The sequence below is a fragment of the Suncus etruscus genome, chromosome 3, assembly GCF_024139225.1.
Source record: "Suncus etruscus isolate mSunEtr1 chromosome 3, mSunEtr1.pri.cur, whole genome shotgun sequence".
Lineage (NCBI taxonomy): Eukaryota > Metazoa > Chordata > Mammalia > Eulipotyphla > Soricidae > Suncus > Suncus etruscus.
In genome coordinates this window covers 21,932,549-21,949,598 of record NC_064850.1, presented here as the reverse complement: position 1 = coordinate 21,949,598, position 17,050 = coordinate 21,932,549, and the positions used below count along the sequence as shown (strand labels likewise).

The 17,050-nt window shown below is 43.1% G+C and overlaps 2 protein-coding genes across 2 annotated transcripts in view; one reads left to right on the top strand and one right to left on the bottom strand.

The window, feature by feature from the left end:
- SNW1 (SNW domain containing 1) overlaps positions 1 to 6,971 on the top strand; it is a 47,193-nt gene extending 40,222 nt beyond the window's left edge. Inside the window, exons 11-14 of the mRNA XM_049770543.1 lie at positions 434 to 530; positions 3,940 to 4,057; positions 6,080 to 6,243; positions 6,323 to 6,971. Coding sequence (XP_049626500.1) covers positions 434 to 530; positions 3,940 to 4,057; positions 6,080 to 6,243; positions 6,323 to 6,521 — 578 coding nt within the window. The 3' untranslated portion in view covers positions 6,522 to 6,971. The remainder of the gene's footprint in view (positions 1 to 433; positions 531 to 3,939; positions 4,058 to 6,079; positions 6,244 to 6,322) is intronic.
- A 4-nt stretch (positions 6,972 to 6,975) lies between these two features.
- Positions 6,976 to 17,050, bottom strand: part of SLIRP (SRA stem-loop interacting RNA binding protein) — a 49,588-nt gene continuing 39,513 nt past the window's right edge. Inside the window, exons 2-5 of the mRNA XM_049770522.1 lie at positions 16,886 to 17,000; positions 11,779 to 11,837; positions 7,754 to 7,861; positions 6,976 to 7,075 (exon numbers count right to left, since the gene is read on the bottom strand). Of these exons, the coding sequence (XP_049626479.1) occupies positions 7,010 to 7,075; positions 7,754 to 7,861; positions 11,779 to 11,837; positions 16,886 to 16,982 (330 nt within the window). The 5' untranslated portion in view covers positions 16,983 to 17,000 and the 3' untranslated portion in view covers positions 6,976 to 7,009. The remainder of the gene's footprint in view (positions 7,076 to 7,753; positions 7,862 to 11,778; positions 11,838 to 16,885; positions 17,001 to 17,050) is intronic.

Genomic DNA, 17,050 nt, shown 5'->3' with positions numbered 1-17,050 from the left:
ATAGCATGGAGTTAAGGCGTTTGCCTTTCATGCAGAAGAACAGTGGTTCGAATCCCGGCATCCCATGGTCCCCTATGCCTGCCAGGGGCAATTTCTGAGCATAGAGCCAGGGGTAACCCCTGAGCGCTGCCGGGTGTGACCCAAAAACCAAAACAAAAAACAAAGTTAACATCACCCACCTGCCCATCTGTCTGCTCTCTATCAATCCACTTTACCACTTTGATGAGTTCAGTTATTAAATATATGTGTTTCTTTACCCCTATACACTTTTGCTGCATTCACAATTCTAGAACTCACATGAATTTATACTAATTGCAAGTGCTTGATACAGGAGACTCACAGAGTTTTCTGATGTACAAAAGAGAGTTCTCTAGTTTCAAATATGAATGGGAAAGAACATGAGGTGATTTCCAATTCTACCTGTCGCACACAGAGGATGGAGAGGCACGCGAGAGGGATGAAATCCGGCATGACAGGCGGAAAGAGAGACAACATGACCGAAATCTTTCCAGGGCAGCTCCGGATAAGAGGTAGGTGCTGGTGCTCACCATCCTCCTGGGGCCACCATTGCTGCATCGGCTCTTCCTGTGCCCATGGTCAGTTTCGTAGGTGTCTACTCTGGCTGCTTGGCCTGTTGGGAAGGCATCTAGGGGAAACTTGCAAGATGAAGCAATAATGATTATGTGAGGGTAGGGAGAAAAGGGGTGGGGGCCAGTTGGAGGGACTTGTGGGTCTGGAGGTCCCATCTGTCTGCGCAACTATCTGCTTTATATTGGAAAGCGTTGGGGGTGGAGGTCTAACTCATAGGACCCTCTTCCCTCGGGGACTCCTACATTAGGAATTCCTGTTAATCTCAGGGAGAAGTGCATTGGACTTCTAGAAGTGGGGGCAGGCAGGTGGGTGTTCTAGCTGCTTATAGAAAAACTGGACTTGTATGTGTGAGGTAATCTGAAGAAGTGTGGGGCCCGAGTGATAGTACAGTGGGAAGGGCGTTTGCTTTGCACGTAGCTGACACAGGTTGTATCTCCAGCATTCTCATCGGATCCACTGAGCACTACCAGGAGTGATTCCTTATTGCAGAGTCAAAAGTATTGCCAGGGTGTGACTCAAAAACAAAGACAACGGGCCTGGAGGGATAGCACAGCGGCATTTGCCTTGCAAGCAGCCGATCCAAGACCAAAGGTGGTTGGTTCGAATCCCGGTGTCCCAGATGATCCCCCGTGCCTGCCAGGAGCTATTTCTGAGCAGACAGCCAGGAGTAACCCCTGAGCAACGCCGGTGTAGCCCAAAAAACAAAACAAAAAAACCCAAACAAACAAAAAACAAAAAAAAAAAACCCAAAGACAACAAAATCTGAAGAAATGTGAGATCCTATTGGGATAGAGAAGTAGAGAAATACAGAACAAGTTGGTAATCTGTGCCTGGAGCAGGAGAGGGTAGTGGGCAGCGCAATATCTTAGGCAGGTGGAGTCAGCTTTATAGGGGGCAAACTTTCTGTGTGTAAGTGTCCAGGGTCCCTCTTCTCTGGATGTCGGTGTGGGCAGGGCGGGGCACTGGTGTTTCCTGATTCCTGAGAAGCCCACTGTAGAACTGTCTAAAGTATACTGCCATCCATCCAGATGCTCAACTTAATTTGTCAGAGCACTTTGGGCCTACCTCTCTGTCCCGTGGATGCTCCACAGTGTGATCCAGAATGGCCTTCATGGGAGTATGGATTGGGGACAGGAAGGTACTAGTCAAGGTGAATTAATATTCCGAAGAGTAACCTTTGTAAACTTCGTAGAAAGCAGATTAATCTACTAAGGCCAGTTGTATTTCTCTCCCTTTCTTTAGTTTGATAACTTGGTAAATCATAACTTAATTTCTTTTATTTAAATACTTTGTCTTAGCAGAGAAATGGTCTTTTCCCTAGTGTGATCTTTTCTTTTGTCACCTTGTCAAGTATATAGAATGACAAAGATGGGGATAAATAAAAGGAAATTGAGATCGTTTGTGTTAAGAAAATAGTGCAAGGACTGCACTGAGCTCATACTGTGCATGAAGGAGACCGGGAATCCCTAGCACTTCCTGATTTCCACCCCACCACAGCACAGAGCTGGGAGTAACCCTGGGCACTGCCATATTTGGGCCCCAAAGAAACGAGGTGAGAGGAGGGGAAAAAGAAACGAGGATTGTTCCATTTGTTATATTCCTAGTTTAAATGGTGAGAGAGATGTTATTTTCCTATTCTCTTTACAAGAAATAAACTGCATACATATCTTGAAATCCTTTTATATAAAAATATTATATACAAGAGTATAAAATATCTATAGAATATATATAAATATATAGTATAGCTTTATTAAAAATTAAAGAATCTACTTCCCACGACCATTTTAACGTCCTAATTCTGAAGACTAAGCTATAATATAAAATGGCGTGGAAAAATACTCTTGAACAAAATTGTATAAAACAAACTGAATATATGAACAGAGACAGAATAAAGTACAGATTGTGATTTAGCGAAAACTAAGGAGACTGAAACTCTTGAGAAACTAAAGAAATGGTGTAATATTAGGGCTGGACTGATAGAGTGGCTAAGACATTTGCCTCACACATAGTTTAAACCAGATTCGATCCCTGTAATCCCATATGATCCTCTGAGCCCACCAGAAATGGCCCCTGAGAGCAGATAGGAATAAGCCCTGCATACACTGCTGGGTATGGCCTAATGATCAAAAAGGAAAAAAAAGATTCTCACTAAGGTGTTCTTTGTTATCTAGTGACATATTTATTTCATATCTCTCTGGTGTTGAAAAAAATCTGAATTTAGAGTGATGCATAAATACATTGTAGAGGAATGGAATGAATCATGAATGTGTATAGTTAATAACATTATTAGTCTGAAATTCCTGAAATTATAATGGCCCTCTAGAATAATTGGGCTTAAGACTAGTAAAGTGACTGAGAGAAGATAGGAAAAATAAACTATAAACAACTTGTGATTAAATGAAGACAGGTTATCTTAAAAATCACTTTAAGAGGGGCCGGAGAGATAGCACGGAGGTAAGGCGTTTGCCTTTCATGCAGGAGGTCATTGGTTCGAATCCTGGCGTCCCATATGGTCCCCCGTGCCTGCCAGGAGCAATTTCTGAGCCTGGAGCCAAGAATAACCCCTGAGCACTGCCGGGTGTGACCCAAAAACCACACCAAAAAAAAAAAATCACTCTAAGACCCAAACTTATGGTAAAATTATGATTCTATGATCTTCTTTTATGTAGATCACATACATATTCAAATAGGAGGAGAATTTTAATTAATCTGAACATCAGCACCCATTGACAGGTTTTTCTCAGAATCCTAGAATGGGGTGTGGTGGGGTGGGAGCTAGCTCCAACTACTGGCAGACATTCAAGAGATCTGGCTTGATCAATTAACACCTCATGTTCTCCTTTGAGCAACACTGGATTAATCTCCAAGTATTGCACTGAGCCCCCAAGTAATGACAGTTTTGACCCCAAATCCTCCAAAAATGCTAGGATTAAATTGCAAAATATAGTGAGGTTTAAAAAAAAATTATTCTAGCTTATCGACAGTGACTCAGGTGATGCACCAGATGTATCCAGTCCTCTCCCCACTAGCGCTCATAATCACAAATACAGACCATAGCAAATTTATATCCCAGCACGGTTGTTAGACAGTTGCATACATTAAAGACAGCATGTCAAGAATGAGTCATGTGGTGGTTCTTTCAGTACCAGAACAGCCTGATTGTAAAACTTGCCTCTTAAGTCAGTCTTGCATCTGAATGCTGTAAGGACTACCCTGATTATGCATTTTCAAATATTCTCTGTTCATAAGAGAACTCATTTACTTCCTTTGCCTCTGAGGTTGGCTTTAACATTGAAATTCAGCTTGTCTTTGAAGAGTTTTCCATTAGTAACATGTATTTCAAAACAGGTCTAAACTTCAGAGAAATGAAAACCGAGATATCAGTGAAGTTATTGCACTTGGTGTGCCCAACCCTCGGACTTCCAACGATATTCAGTATGACCAGAGGCTCTTCAGTCAAACCAAGGTATGAGCAATTGAAAAATGGCATATTTTAAGTATTGATAGGAATGCCACACCTCAAGAAAAAGAAAATGAGTATCATATATTTGGCTCAACCTAAGATATTTTGGTATGGCGACAAAAATCTAATTTCTATTAGCAGTTAAGGTACAAGTAGAATGAAGGATAGGGAGATGACTCTGAGAATAGGAATTCAAGTTTTGCCCATAAAATTCAATTCCTGGTTCCACAAAGGTTCCCTAAAGCACAGCCAGGAGACAACTCCAGAGCTCCAAGCCAGAGTAGTACAAGAATAGTGCAATCCAAAGATGATCCTAATGCGCTGATTATTAGTTATTTAAGTAATTGATAAAAGAAAAAAGCTTATAACATGAAACAGCTCTGATTTTAGCACAGTTGCCTAAAATTTGAGGCATTGATATAAAATGAAAATACTTATGAAGATATTTGGTTGGCCCTGGGTGTCAGTCATTGGTTTTTAAAAACAGAGGAGCCAAAGAGTGGATAAGGTGTTCACATTGCTTGCGGCTAACCCAGGTTTGATCACCAACAGCCCAAAAAAGCAAAAAAGGAATTAATAAAGGGTATATATTCTTTTCTTTATATTTTTAGGATTATGGTGAAATTATGGAACACATGAATATAAATATTGAAATTGTCAATTACATATCTTGTAACTAATATTTCTTCAATATAATTTTTACTTCAAAGTCAAAATAGTTTGAGTATACTATTAATCTTTTTTTGTTGTTGTTTTAGTTTTATGTTTGGGCTGTACCCAGCAGTTCTCAGGGGCTATTCCTGGCTCTGTACTCGGGAATCATTCCTGGTGAGCATAGGAGACCAAAATGGATGCCAGAATGGAACCGGGTCAGCCATGTGCAAGGCAAATGCCCTACCCACTGTACTATTGCTCCAGTCCTGAGTATATTAATCTTAGCCCAAAAATGAGAGGCTGGAGTAGATAGCATAGTAGTAAGGCGTTTGTTTGCCTTATATGCGTCCTACCTGGGATGGACCCAGGTTCGATCCCTAGCATCCTGGATATATGGTCCCCTGAGCCTGCCAGGAGCAACTTCTGAGCACCACCAGTTGTGGCCCCAAATCAAAACAACAACAACAACAAAAGAACCCAAGAATGGGGGCTGGAAAAATAGTACAACAGAGATGGTACTGATCAGGATTTAATCCCCAGCACTCCTTATGGTCCCCTGAACCCAGTCAAGGAAGGGTGATCCCTGAGCACAGACCCAGGAATTAGCCCAGAGTACTGAAGGGTATGACCCAAAAAAGATAGACAAAAACAAAAAACCCAAGGATGGGGCTGAAGAGAGAGTACTTCCAGAAATGATTCCTTGGCTCAGAGCCAGGAGTGCCCCACAAAAACAAGGATAATAAAGATGTTTGTCTGCTTAATGAAAGAGTTTCATCAAGATCTTTTGGGATGGGCTAGAGCAATAACAGAGCAGTAGGGCCTTTGTCTTGCACGCAGCCTACCTGGGTTCGATCCCTGGCCCCCCAAATGGTCCACCGAGCCTGCAGGGCCAGGTGTAGTCCAAAAAAAAAATTCCTTTGGGAATAGGGTGCACACCTGGTTGTGATCAGGTCTTGCTTACTCTTACCTGGCTCTGCACCCTGAAATCACTCCTGCCATGTTCAGGGAATTATGGCATACCAGGGCCTGAACCCAGGTCAGCTGCATGCAAAAAAAACCTACCCATTGTACTCACTTCAACCCCCAATCAAAATCTCTTAAATTTGCAGTTGGTTGTTAAAATGTGAGCTGTGGGGCCAGAGAGATAGTATGGAGTAAGGCGTTTGCCTTTCATGCAGAAGGATGATGGTTCGAATCCCAGCATCCCATATGGTCCCACGAGCCTGTCAGGAGTGGAGTAAGCCCTGAGCACTGCTGGGTATGACCCAAAAACAAACATACAAAAAAGTGAGCTGTGAGCAATTCTATTCCTCAAGTAAGCTTAATCAATTTTTAATATATTTTCTTGACTGTCACTGATTTTTTCCATAGGGTATGGACAGTGGTTTTGCAGGTGGAGAAGATGAAATTTATAATGTTTATGATCAGCCATGGAGAGGTGGTAAAGATATGGCCCAGAACATATACAGACCCAGTAAAAATCTGGACAAAGACATGTATGGTGATGACCTAGAAGCCAGGATAAAGACCAACAGGTACCAGGGCAGACAACTCAATTTCAGGGTTGCATTAATGAAAATCAAGTAGTTCATAGGACTCTCTTTTTTCTCTTAGATTTGTTCCCGATAAGGAGTTTTCTGGATCAGATCGCAGGCAAAGAGGCCGAGAAGGACCAGTTCAGTTTGAAGAAGATCCTTTTGGTTTGGACAAGTTTTTGGAAGAAGCCAAACAGCACGGTGGCTCAAAAAGACCTTCAGATAGCAACCGCCCCAAGGAACATGAGCATGAAGGCAAGAAGAGAAGGAAGGAATAGACACCTCTCTCTAGAGGGAATGAACTGTAACTTACTCTAGTGATACAAGTCACATAGGGCAATGCTTTACCTAAACAACCAGGATAAAAAACAAACCTGGTGTCAGACCCAGTGCTACTTTTTATTAAGAGAAAGAGGGGATGGAAAACTATGTTGAATTAGTTTTTTTAAAGAATGGGTTGTATTTGTCCTCCCACCTTTTGGCATTTATAGAACATAACCCACACACAATGAAATTGAGACCATTTTCTTTTGTGACATTAGTACTTTGGGGTTAATATTTTGCATAAGAACGACTGCTTATTACCCCAACCACAGTAAGAAGGATGTTCACATATTGGAACGATCCTGCCAAATAAAACCCGCCCCTGTTGTGCTGTTTTAATTCGGAGTGGGGAAAGTCTTGCTTGGTGCAACTCTTTGTTTCGAATAAAAACATTTAGACAAAAATTGGTTTTGTTTACTTTATTTAATATACAGTGGCAGTCTTAAAAATCTTTCTCTTCATCGGTTGTTTGAGCCCCTTGTTTTGGTCTTCGAACTTGAACATGGAGCTGGAAAAGAAAAAAAATTAGAAAATGCAAAGTTTAGGGGCCGGGAAGGTGGCGCTACAGGTTAGGTGTCTGCCTTGCAAGCGGATGGACCGCGGTTCGATCCCCCGGTGTCCCATATGGTCCCCCAAGCCAGGGGTGATTTCTGAGCGCATAGCCAGGAGTAACCCCTGAGCGTCAAACGGGTGTGGCCCAAAAACCAAAAAAAAAAAAGAAAATGCAAAGAAAAGAAATGCAAGAAAAGAAAACAAAAAATACTGAAACTGAAAACTGGCACTTAGGGGGCGGAGCAATAATACAGTGAGTCGGGTGCATGTCTTGCAGATAGCCAACCAGGTTTAGTCCCCTGAGCACTGGCACGAATGATTCCACAGTGCAAAGCAAGGAGTAACCCTAAGCATTGCTGGGTGTGACCCAAAAACCAAAAAAGGAAAGTAAAACTGGCATTTGAAGAGAATTTGTCTTCTTGTTAAGACTCCCTGAATGTCAACCGAAAATTATAAACCAGGGCCAGAGAGAAAGAGATTGGGCTGGAGCTCAACTGAGTTCTATCTTGGCATGGAGCCACAGTGAGCACCACCAGTTGCAGAGCCGGGTGTTGCTCAACACCTTCTTCCCAAAATCTTCCCAAGTTCTAGTCATTAATATCTAGAAAGTTCATGTGATAAGAAAAATACTTACCTTTACTCCATCAATAATATGATTTTCCTGCTGTAGTGCATTATGAAGTTCTTCTTCTGTAGAAAATTGAATCCAGCCCATACCTCTGTGAAAGCCAGTCTCTCTATCCTAAAAATTCAAAGTTCAGGGTAAAGATAAATTATGAACTAGAAAATGTTTCCATGAGCTTCCAAACTACCAAATTTTCCATTTGCCAAAATGGGGTCACAAACATCTTAAGCAAATGTTAATCTAGCTCAGTGCTTCTCATTTATTTTCGGTCATGCCCCCTTAGGAAGAAGAAAACATTTTTCGTGCCTCCCGCGCGACTGTAAATAGTAACTTATATTAAGAAAAACTTTAACCTGCAAAACAAAAATATGTCATAATTTGAGCTGATTTTTTTTTGTTTTTGTTTTTCGGGCCACACCCGTTTGATGCTCAGGGGTTACTCCTGGCTAAGCGTTCAGAAATTGCCCCTGGCTTGGGGGGACTATATGGGACGCCGGGGGATCGAACCGTGGTCCTTCCTTGGCTAGCACTTGCAAGGCAGACACCTTACTTCTAATGCCACCTTGCCAGCCCTTTGAGCTGATTTTTTACTCAGAGGTGACATCTGGATTAATGGCTACAATGAGCACGTTTTGCAACGCATAGCTTTTTGAAGCAGGAGACAGCAACTCTCAGCTCCAAAGACATACAGAGACATAAACACGGGGCTTAGCTTACTATGACTGTTTGCTGAGGTCAAATGAGCCCCCCTTTATGGAGACTCGTGCCCCACCCTAGGGGGCATGCCCCACTATTGGAGAAGCACTGACCTAGCTATATCAGCAGATAGGGTACTTGCCTTGCAAGTGACTGACCCACTTGAACTTAAAAAAATGAAACTAATACATGTTCACTCTGCTGGCTCCCCACACCATTCCTTAGAGTTATTTTTCCATTCTGTTCATCTGCTACCACTGGAGAAGTAAATTATGGGCAAAAATCTTTGATTACATTAAGAATAATATTGTGGGGCCGGGTAGGTGGCGCTGGAGGTAAGGTGTCTGCCTTGCAAGCGCTAGCCAAGGAAGGACTGCGGTTCGATCCCCCCGCGTCCCATATGGTCCCCCCAAGCCAGGGGCGATTTCTGAGCACATAGCAGGAGTAACCCCTGAGCGTCAAACGGGTGTGGCCCAAAAAACAAAACAAAAAAAAGAGAATAATATTGTGGGGCCGGGCGGTGGCGCTAGAGGTAAGGTGCCTGCCTTGCCTGCGCTAGCCTTGGAAGGACCACGGTTCCATCCCCCCCCCCCCCCCCCCGGCGTCCCATATGGTCCCCCCAGCCAGGAGCAACTTCTGAGAGCATAGCCAGGAGTAACCCCTGAGCGTTACCGGGTGTGGCCCAAAAACCAAAAAAAAAAATAAAAGAATAATATTGTTCTCACTTCTTCAATCTAGAAAATTAAGCCTCAGAACTTCGCTGTATTCTCAAACTATCATACTGATAACCACTACCATAACAATCATGTTCATGATGAAGACTAGGAAAAAGACTTGCCACTATCTAGCTTCATGTAGTTTGTAAAACTATGTCATCCTGTGCCAAAAAACAATACTTGTCATTCCATTTGTAAATTAGCTTATGTGAAAATTTTCAACAGGCTCTAGCACAAAGCATCTGCCCTACAAGGATTCATTCAGGTCACAAATTCAATCCCCTGGTGTCACACATGCAGCAGCAGTACATGAGGCTCCTGGCATCCCAACAGATTGTGTGACCTCCGGGGCAAAAGTGTATGTGCAAAAGTTTGTGTATGTGACCACAAGTAGGGTGTGTGACCTTTGATAAGTCCCACTTCAACTAAAAGATGTGTCAGCATAGCGAGCAGAATGTACTCCAACTAGAGTGCATCCTGGAAAGCACGCACTATTGGGCATTGCATCTAAGACATGTGAGTCCTAAAAAGCACTGCCAGGCGTGTAAACACCATAAATGTACAATCCCACAACCAAGCATATGTGTCCTGCTCCCCATCACTGCAACAATGAGTGAGAAAACATTTTTAGTGCTGGGGCACTCCTTGCCCAAACAGGCAAATAATATCTCTAATCAATATACAGCACTACCTAAATTATCTTGTATTTTCAAAATCAAAAGTTTAAGGGCCAGAGATAGAGTACAGCAGATTAGGCCCTTGCCTCTGCACACGGCCAATTTGGGTTTGATCCTCAGCATCCCACATGGTCTGCCAAGAGTGATTCCTGAATGCAGAGCCAAGAGTAAGCCCTAAGAATCTAAGAATAGCTGAGTGTCGCCCAAAAAGACCAAACAAATAAGATGATACTCTGTAAGAAAAAATCTTAAAATAAGTTATTCTTTTTTTTGGGGGGGGGGGGGGTTGGTTTTCGGGCCACACCCAGCAGCGCTCAGGGGCTACTCCTGGCTCTATGCTCAGAAACCACTCCTGGCAGGCTCCAGGGACCTTACGGGATGCCGGGATTAGAACCACCGTCCTGCATGCAAGGCAAATGCCCTACCTCCATGCTATCTCTTCGGTCCCAAAATAAGTCATTCTTAACCAATCTGTTTTATGATGAAATACTCTCCACCCATTTTACGTTTTCCCAAGAATCCTGTAGCACGCAGAATTCTAGGTGTCCATGTTCTTCACAGACTTCAACTACCTCCTAATCTAAGTCCCTGCTCTGGATCTAGACAGAATCTGCGACATGCTTCTCTGCAGAACTGATGAACTGGGTGAGTTGTCTAAGCAGCCGAGGGAAGGAAACCCTGTCTGCTGGCAGGAGCCTCAGGGAAGCAGGGAATAAGAAAGTGCAATGCCTGTGGGCTGGAAGCAGAGCCCGAGTCCTGCCAACAGTCTTAAGGGAGCCAGGAAATCCTCTTTCTCAGTTCTCATGGACCCCACAGCTTGAGCTGACACCTGGAGTTTAACTGGAGGAGCTACTGCACCCTGGGATATCCAGCGAAGCTGCAGTCCCCAACAACAGGACAAAAATATGTGCATTGCTTATAGCCAAACAGTTGTGGTAATTTGTGTTATACAGCAGTAAAAAAAAGTAACACAATTATCAACAACACTTTTTTTTTTTTTGGTTTTTGGGTCACACCCGGCGGTGCTCAGGGGTTACTCCTGGCTGTCTGCTCAGAAATAGCTCCTGGCAGGCACGGGGGACCATATGGGACACCGGGATTCGAACCAACCACCTTTGGTCCTGGATCAGCTGCTTGCAAGGCAAACACCGCTGTGCTATCTCTCCGGGCCCTCAACAACACTTTTTTAAGAAAATTTCTAAGCCTTTTTTCCACTTTGGAAAAGCCTATGTTCTCTCTTGAGCATGTATGTATTCCTCTCTTCCTCTCCTCTCATACTTCTCTAAGTAAATCTCTTTCAATAAAAGCCATTTTTGTGTCAAATGTGCTCCCTGGGCCTATGTTCATGGTGACCTCATGTACATGTCGCCTGCCTCTCCCCATTTGAAATGGGGACTTTCCTACTTGAACTGTACTGTACTGGGGTGCTCTCTCTAACGTGCATTACTTTTTATTTCTTATTTTCTTCCTCAGTACCTCCAAATAATTAAGCTTTTACTTCAAAAAATAAACAACAGGGCCCGGAGAGATAGCACAGCGGCATTTGCTTTGCAAGCAGCAGATCCAGGACCAAAGGTGGTTGGTTCGAATCCCGGTGTTCCATATGGTCCCCCGTGCCTGCCAGGAGCTATTTCTGAGCAGACAGCAGGAGTAACCCCTGAGCACTGCCGGGTGTGGCCCCAAAACCAAAAAAAATAAATAAACAACAACAAAAAACTATTTTTTGTTTCCTCCCACTTCCTCTCCTCCCCTCCCCTAAAATTAAGAAAAAATAAAAAACAACTATTTTTGTGGGGTGGAACAACAGTACAGCAGGTAATGCCTTGCACGAAACCAATCTAGCGTTGATCCCAAGCCCCGCCAAGAGTGATCCCTGAGCTTAACATGAATGCTTTACTTTAAAATAAAAGTAAAAATAAAATGCCCTCGTTAAAATAATACTCACGAAAGGTAGGGAGCACTTCCGTATATGACCAAACTGACCAAAGTGTTCTCTCAACTGACCTGTATGGGAGAAGAAACATATAAAAGGCAATGAATGTAGGGGCTGGAGCAGTGGCACAAGTGGTAGGGTATCTGCCTTGCACACGCTAACCTAGGACAGACTGGTGGTTCGATCCCCCGGCATCCCATATGGTCCCCCAAGCCAGGAGTGATTTCTGAGCGCATAGCCAGGAGTGACCCCTGAGTATCACCAGGTGTGGCCCAAAAACCAAAAAAAAAAAAAAAAAAAAAAAAAAGGTAATGAATGCAATTTTGCACTTTTCATTTGAGATTGTAAATAGAAATCAAAGGAATTATTCCTGAACATGAGCTACTTAGCATTTCTTTGAAGCCTCAGAATTTGGAAGTAGCTGGGCTACAGTAAGAGGCAGCTTTCGAATCTAAAACCCTGGATCTAATACGGTGCTTTTTACTTTTAGCACAGCGGGTAAGGTGCTTGCCTTGAAGGCAGCTGACTCAGGATCGATCCCTGGCATCCCATATGGTTCCCTGAGGCTGCCTAGATTGATTTTTAAGCAGAGCCAGGAGTGATCCCTGAGTGCCGCCTGGTATGGCCCCCAAAACAAAACATAACAAAACAAAAAGATAGAAAAAAGAAAAGGAAAGAACTTTTAGGAAATAGCTTTGATAGTGACAATAAAGTAGCAATCTGATAGATCAGGGCACGTGGCAAAGAGACTACAAAAGCTGTTTTCAGACCCAGCAAACAGTGTCTTCATCACACCAAGTAATATGCACAGCACATGGAAAATTATCCCTAAGACAAAACAACTACAACTTGGTATGTTGCTTACTATGTTTCCAAATGAAATCTCATATGAAATCCCTTGCCTTTTTCTGATTTAAAGTATATACAAAGGGCCAGAGCAATAGCACAGCAGTAGGGTGTTTACCTTGCAAGTGGCCAACCCGGAACCCACACAGGTTCGATTCATGGCATCCCATATGGTCCCCACAAGCCTATCAGAAGTGATTTCTGAGCACAGAGCCAGGAGTAACCCTTGAGCACCACAGGGTATGGCCCCAAAACAAAAACAAACACAAAAATTTATATACAAGGTTGGAAATCAGCACTCTAAATTGTGTTCTTGGATCTGGAGAGAGATAATACAGTAAGATATTGACTTGCATACTCTCAACTCAGATTCGATCCCTGCATCCCATATGGCACCCTCAGCACTACCAGAAGTAATTCCTGTGTGCAGAGGAAGGAAGGAAGGAAGGAAGGAAGGAAGGGAGGGAGAGAGGGAGGGAGGGAGGGAGGGAGAGAGCGAGGGAGGGAGGGAGGGAGGGAGGGAGGGAGGGAGGGAGGGAAGGAAGAAAAGGTACTGTTTTGTTTCCTATTGCTCTCTAGTCACTCTCTCTCTTTTTTTTTTTTTTTTTTTTTTTGTGGTTTTTGGGTCACACCTGGCAGTGCTCAGGGGTTACTCTTGGCTCCACGCTCAGAAATTGCTCCTGGCAGGCAAGGGGGACCATATGGGACGCTGGGATTCAAACTGATGACCTACTGCATGAAAGGCAAACGCCCTACCTCCATGTTATCTCTCCAGCCCCTCTAGTTACTCTCAAGGGCAGCAAATAAAATTCCATACCCTATGAATTCCTTCCTATATCTCTTCTTTTTTGGGGGGAAGGGGCACACCCTGCAATGCTCAGGGATCACTCCTGGCTCTGTGCCCAAACATTGATCCTTAGGGATCAAACCCAGGTCAACTGTCTGCAAGGCAAACATACTAGCCACAGTGCTATTCCTTCAGCCCTATTCCTAAATTTCTATGTCATCCTTTCCCCTTGAAATGTCAGTAACCTGTCTCCTACCTAATTAGCCTTTAAAATTTCAGCCAAATGCAACTATTATTGTCTGAAAAGACAAAAAACTCAATCTCCTCTGTCCAAAAACTAGAGACATAATACAGGGATGAAGGCAACCTGCCTTGGCATGGCTAAACCTACTCCTAGCATGGCCAGGAATCATAGCCAGGAGTCATTCCTGAACACAGGGCCAGAAGTAAGCCGTGAATAGCATAGCTTGGTGTGTGCCCATACCGTGCCCCCCCAAATAAAGAAATATGAATTTTTTTTTTTGGGCCACATCCGGCAGTGCTCAGGGGTTCTCCTGGCTGTCTGCTCAGAAATAGCTCCTGGCAGGCACGGGGGACCACATGGGACACCGGGATTAGAACCAACCACCTTTGGTCCTGGATTGGCTGCTAACAAGGCAAATGCCGCTGTGCTATCTCTCCGGGCCCAGAAATATGAACTTTTCATCAACTGAACCATAATGCTTGTACTTTAGCTGACTTGCATTCCATATTGCCTGCACAATCCCCCAGTTCATCTAAAATTCATTGTTTAACAACTGACTACATGTGTTGTTTCTGTTTTCTCACTCCAACAATAACCATAAGCAAATATGAATGTTAATTTTATGAGGCCACACAGGTGATCGTTTTCTGAACAAACAAATGAAAGATTCTTCAACCCATCGGGGCTAAATTTTTAAATAGAGCTGATAATAATCAAACCAGGTGGCAAGATCCGAATCTCAAAGAACTGGGCTGGAGCTACTGGTACAGCTGGTAAGGCACTTGCTTTGCATATGGCCAGCCAAGTTCAATCCCTGGCATCCCATATGGTCCTCCAAGTAATTCCCAAGTGCAAAGCCAGGAGTAACCCCTGAGCACCACAAGTTGTGCCCCCCCCAAAAAAAAAACAAAATCAAAACAACAAAACCATAATCTCATGGAACATAGTATGAGGAAATTAAAAGAAAAGGTCTAAGACATATCTTAAGCCAGGTATTAGGAGCTAGAGATATAGTACAGCAAGTAGGGTGCATGCCTTGCACATGGCCAACTTGGGTTCAATCCCCCAAAACCTATGTGGTCCCCTGAGCCCTTCAGAAGAACAGCTGGGCGTGGCCCCCCAATCAATTTTTTTAATTTAATAAACCAGAGATTAAAATTCTAGAAAATATTCCACTCCTCTCAAAAAAAAAAAAAAGGAAGGAAAGGCTGGAGCAATTGTACAGAGGGTAGGGCATTTGCTTTGCATGCAGCTGACCCAGGTTCAATCCCTGGCATCCCACACGGTCCATGAGCCTGCCAGGAGTGATTTCTGAGCACAGCACCAAGAGTAACTCCTGAAAACCACTGGGTGTGGCCCAAAAAAATAGAAAAGAGAGAAAGCCAAATAATTCTGGTAGGTAGTAATAACCATTCTCAAAATCATCTGCCATTGTTACCCCCCCCCAAATAAAATAGCTCCAAGCACCAAGAATAATGCCCACCACCACGTAGATAATCCTTAAGTATCTGATGAATGAATAAATGAACCTCAATTATTTCAAACTTGTATTTATGCACAATCTTTTTATAGAGGATTTTAAACCAGTCCATTATGGCCTGATAATTTGCATCTGGAAATCTACTGAACCCCTCCAGGCTTTCCTTAAGCCTTACCTAGAGCTATTCTAGGCTTGGGCTTCACCCAGAATATACCCAGAGGGTGAGAGACAAGACAAATCTATCATTCTACTCATATATGGACCACAAAATTACACAAACTATTCCTCCTTAATCTGACACATCCATATCTACAAACCTGAAAACAAAAGGTTGGGGGAGATGACTGAAGAGCCTGGCCCAGGTCTGGTTCAATACAGCAAGATTCCCCCACTCAACCTCCCCAAAGCTGTCAGAGATCCCAGCACTAAACCGGGAGCAACTCCTTAGCACCGCTGGGTGTGGTCCCAAGATAATCATAAGTGACATGGATTTTTATTTACTTATATTTGCTGTGCCAGAAATCAACCCAGGGTGTTTCCACAGAAACAAGAGCAAAGGTGTAGTTATTGGTAAACAGATGTAAAAACATCTGATCTCAAAGCTGCAAGCAGGACCACTTCCTCCAGTCAATGTGGATTAAGATTCCCATGATTTTGCTAACCCTCCCATAGATTCTATTTTAGTACTGGTAAAAGTAACTATCATTTACTGACTATTTATCCCGTTTGGAGCACAAGATTCAAAGCTTCCTTGTAACCTAATATACACTCTAAGAGATTAGTACTAAGTAGGAGTCCAGCTCACAGGATTGGGCTTCATTTTTTTATGTTTGTGATTACAAAACATATATGAATATGAGTATTTTTTAATATATAAATATATATGCATATTTTTCCTCCATGGTCAGAAGCAAGACAATGATGACCACCTAAACCATTTCTTTCTTATTTTTTTAAATTTTTGTGCCACACCCAGTGACGCTCAGGGGTTCCTCCTGGCTATGAGTATATGAATGACATAACATTATCTGAATCAACTAAACATACAAAATGACCTCAATTCTTGGAGGGAAAAACATTTGATAGAATTCAACATATTTATTGTTAAAATACTAGATAAAATTTAAACTATAATAATAATGTTACATTAGGAAAAACACACTAAATATCCTCAATATATATATGATTATTTTTCCTCTAAGGTCAGGAGCAAGACGATGACCACCTAAACCATTTCTTTTCTTTTTCTTTTTCTTTTCTTTTTTGGATTTTGGGCCACACCCGGTAATGCTCAGGGGTTCCTCCTGGCTGAGTACGTGAATGACAACATTATCTGAATCAACTAAACATACAAAATGACCTCAATTCAACATATTTATCGTTAAAGGTACTAGATAAAATTTAAACTATACTAATAATGTCACATTAGGAAAACCACACCAAATATCCTCAATATATGTAAATATTATTATATTTTAGTACTTTACATATTTTCCTCCAAGGTCATAAGCAAGACAGTAATGACCACCTAAACCTTTCTGGGGGCCGGTGATGCTCAGAGGTTTACTCCTGGCTCTGCGCTCAGAAATCTCTCCTGGCTTGGGGGACCATATGGGACGCCAGGGACCGAACCCAGGTCCATCCTAGGTCAGCTGCATGCAAAGCATATGCCCTACCCTGAGCCACCTCTGCGGCCCTAAAAATCACTTTTTGACAACCACGTTGGCCTAAACGTTAAAACCCTTTCTCCATCCTCACTCACTGGCGGCCGCGGTCCAGGGAACTCTTCGGACAAAAGCAACGTGCCGGCCCAAACTCGAACGCACCGCCATCGCGGCCTTCCTCGCGGAGGCCGCCATTTTTAGGCTGTAGTCTCCCTGTGACCCTGGGTCGCGACCCCGGAAGAACTTGGCGCGAGGCGACTACT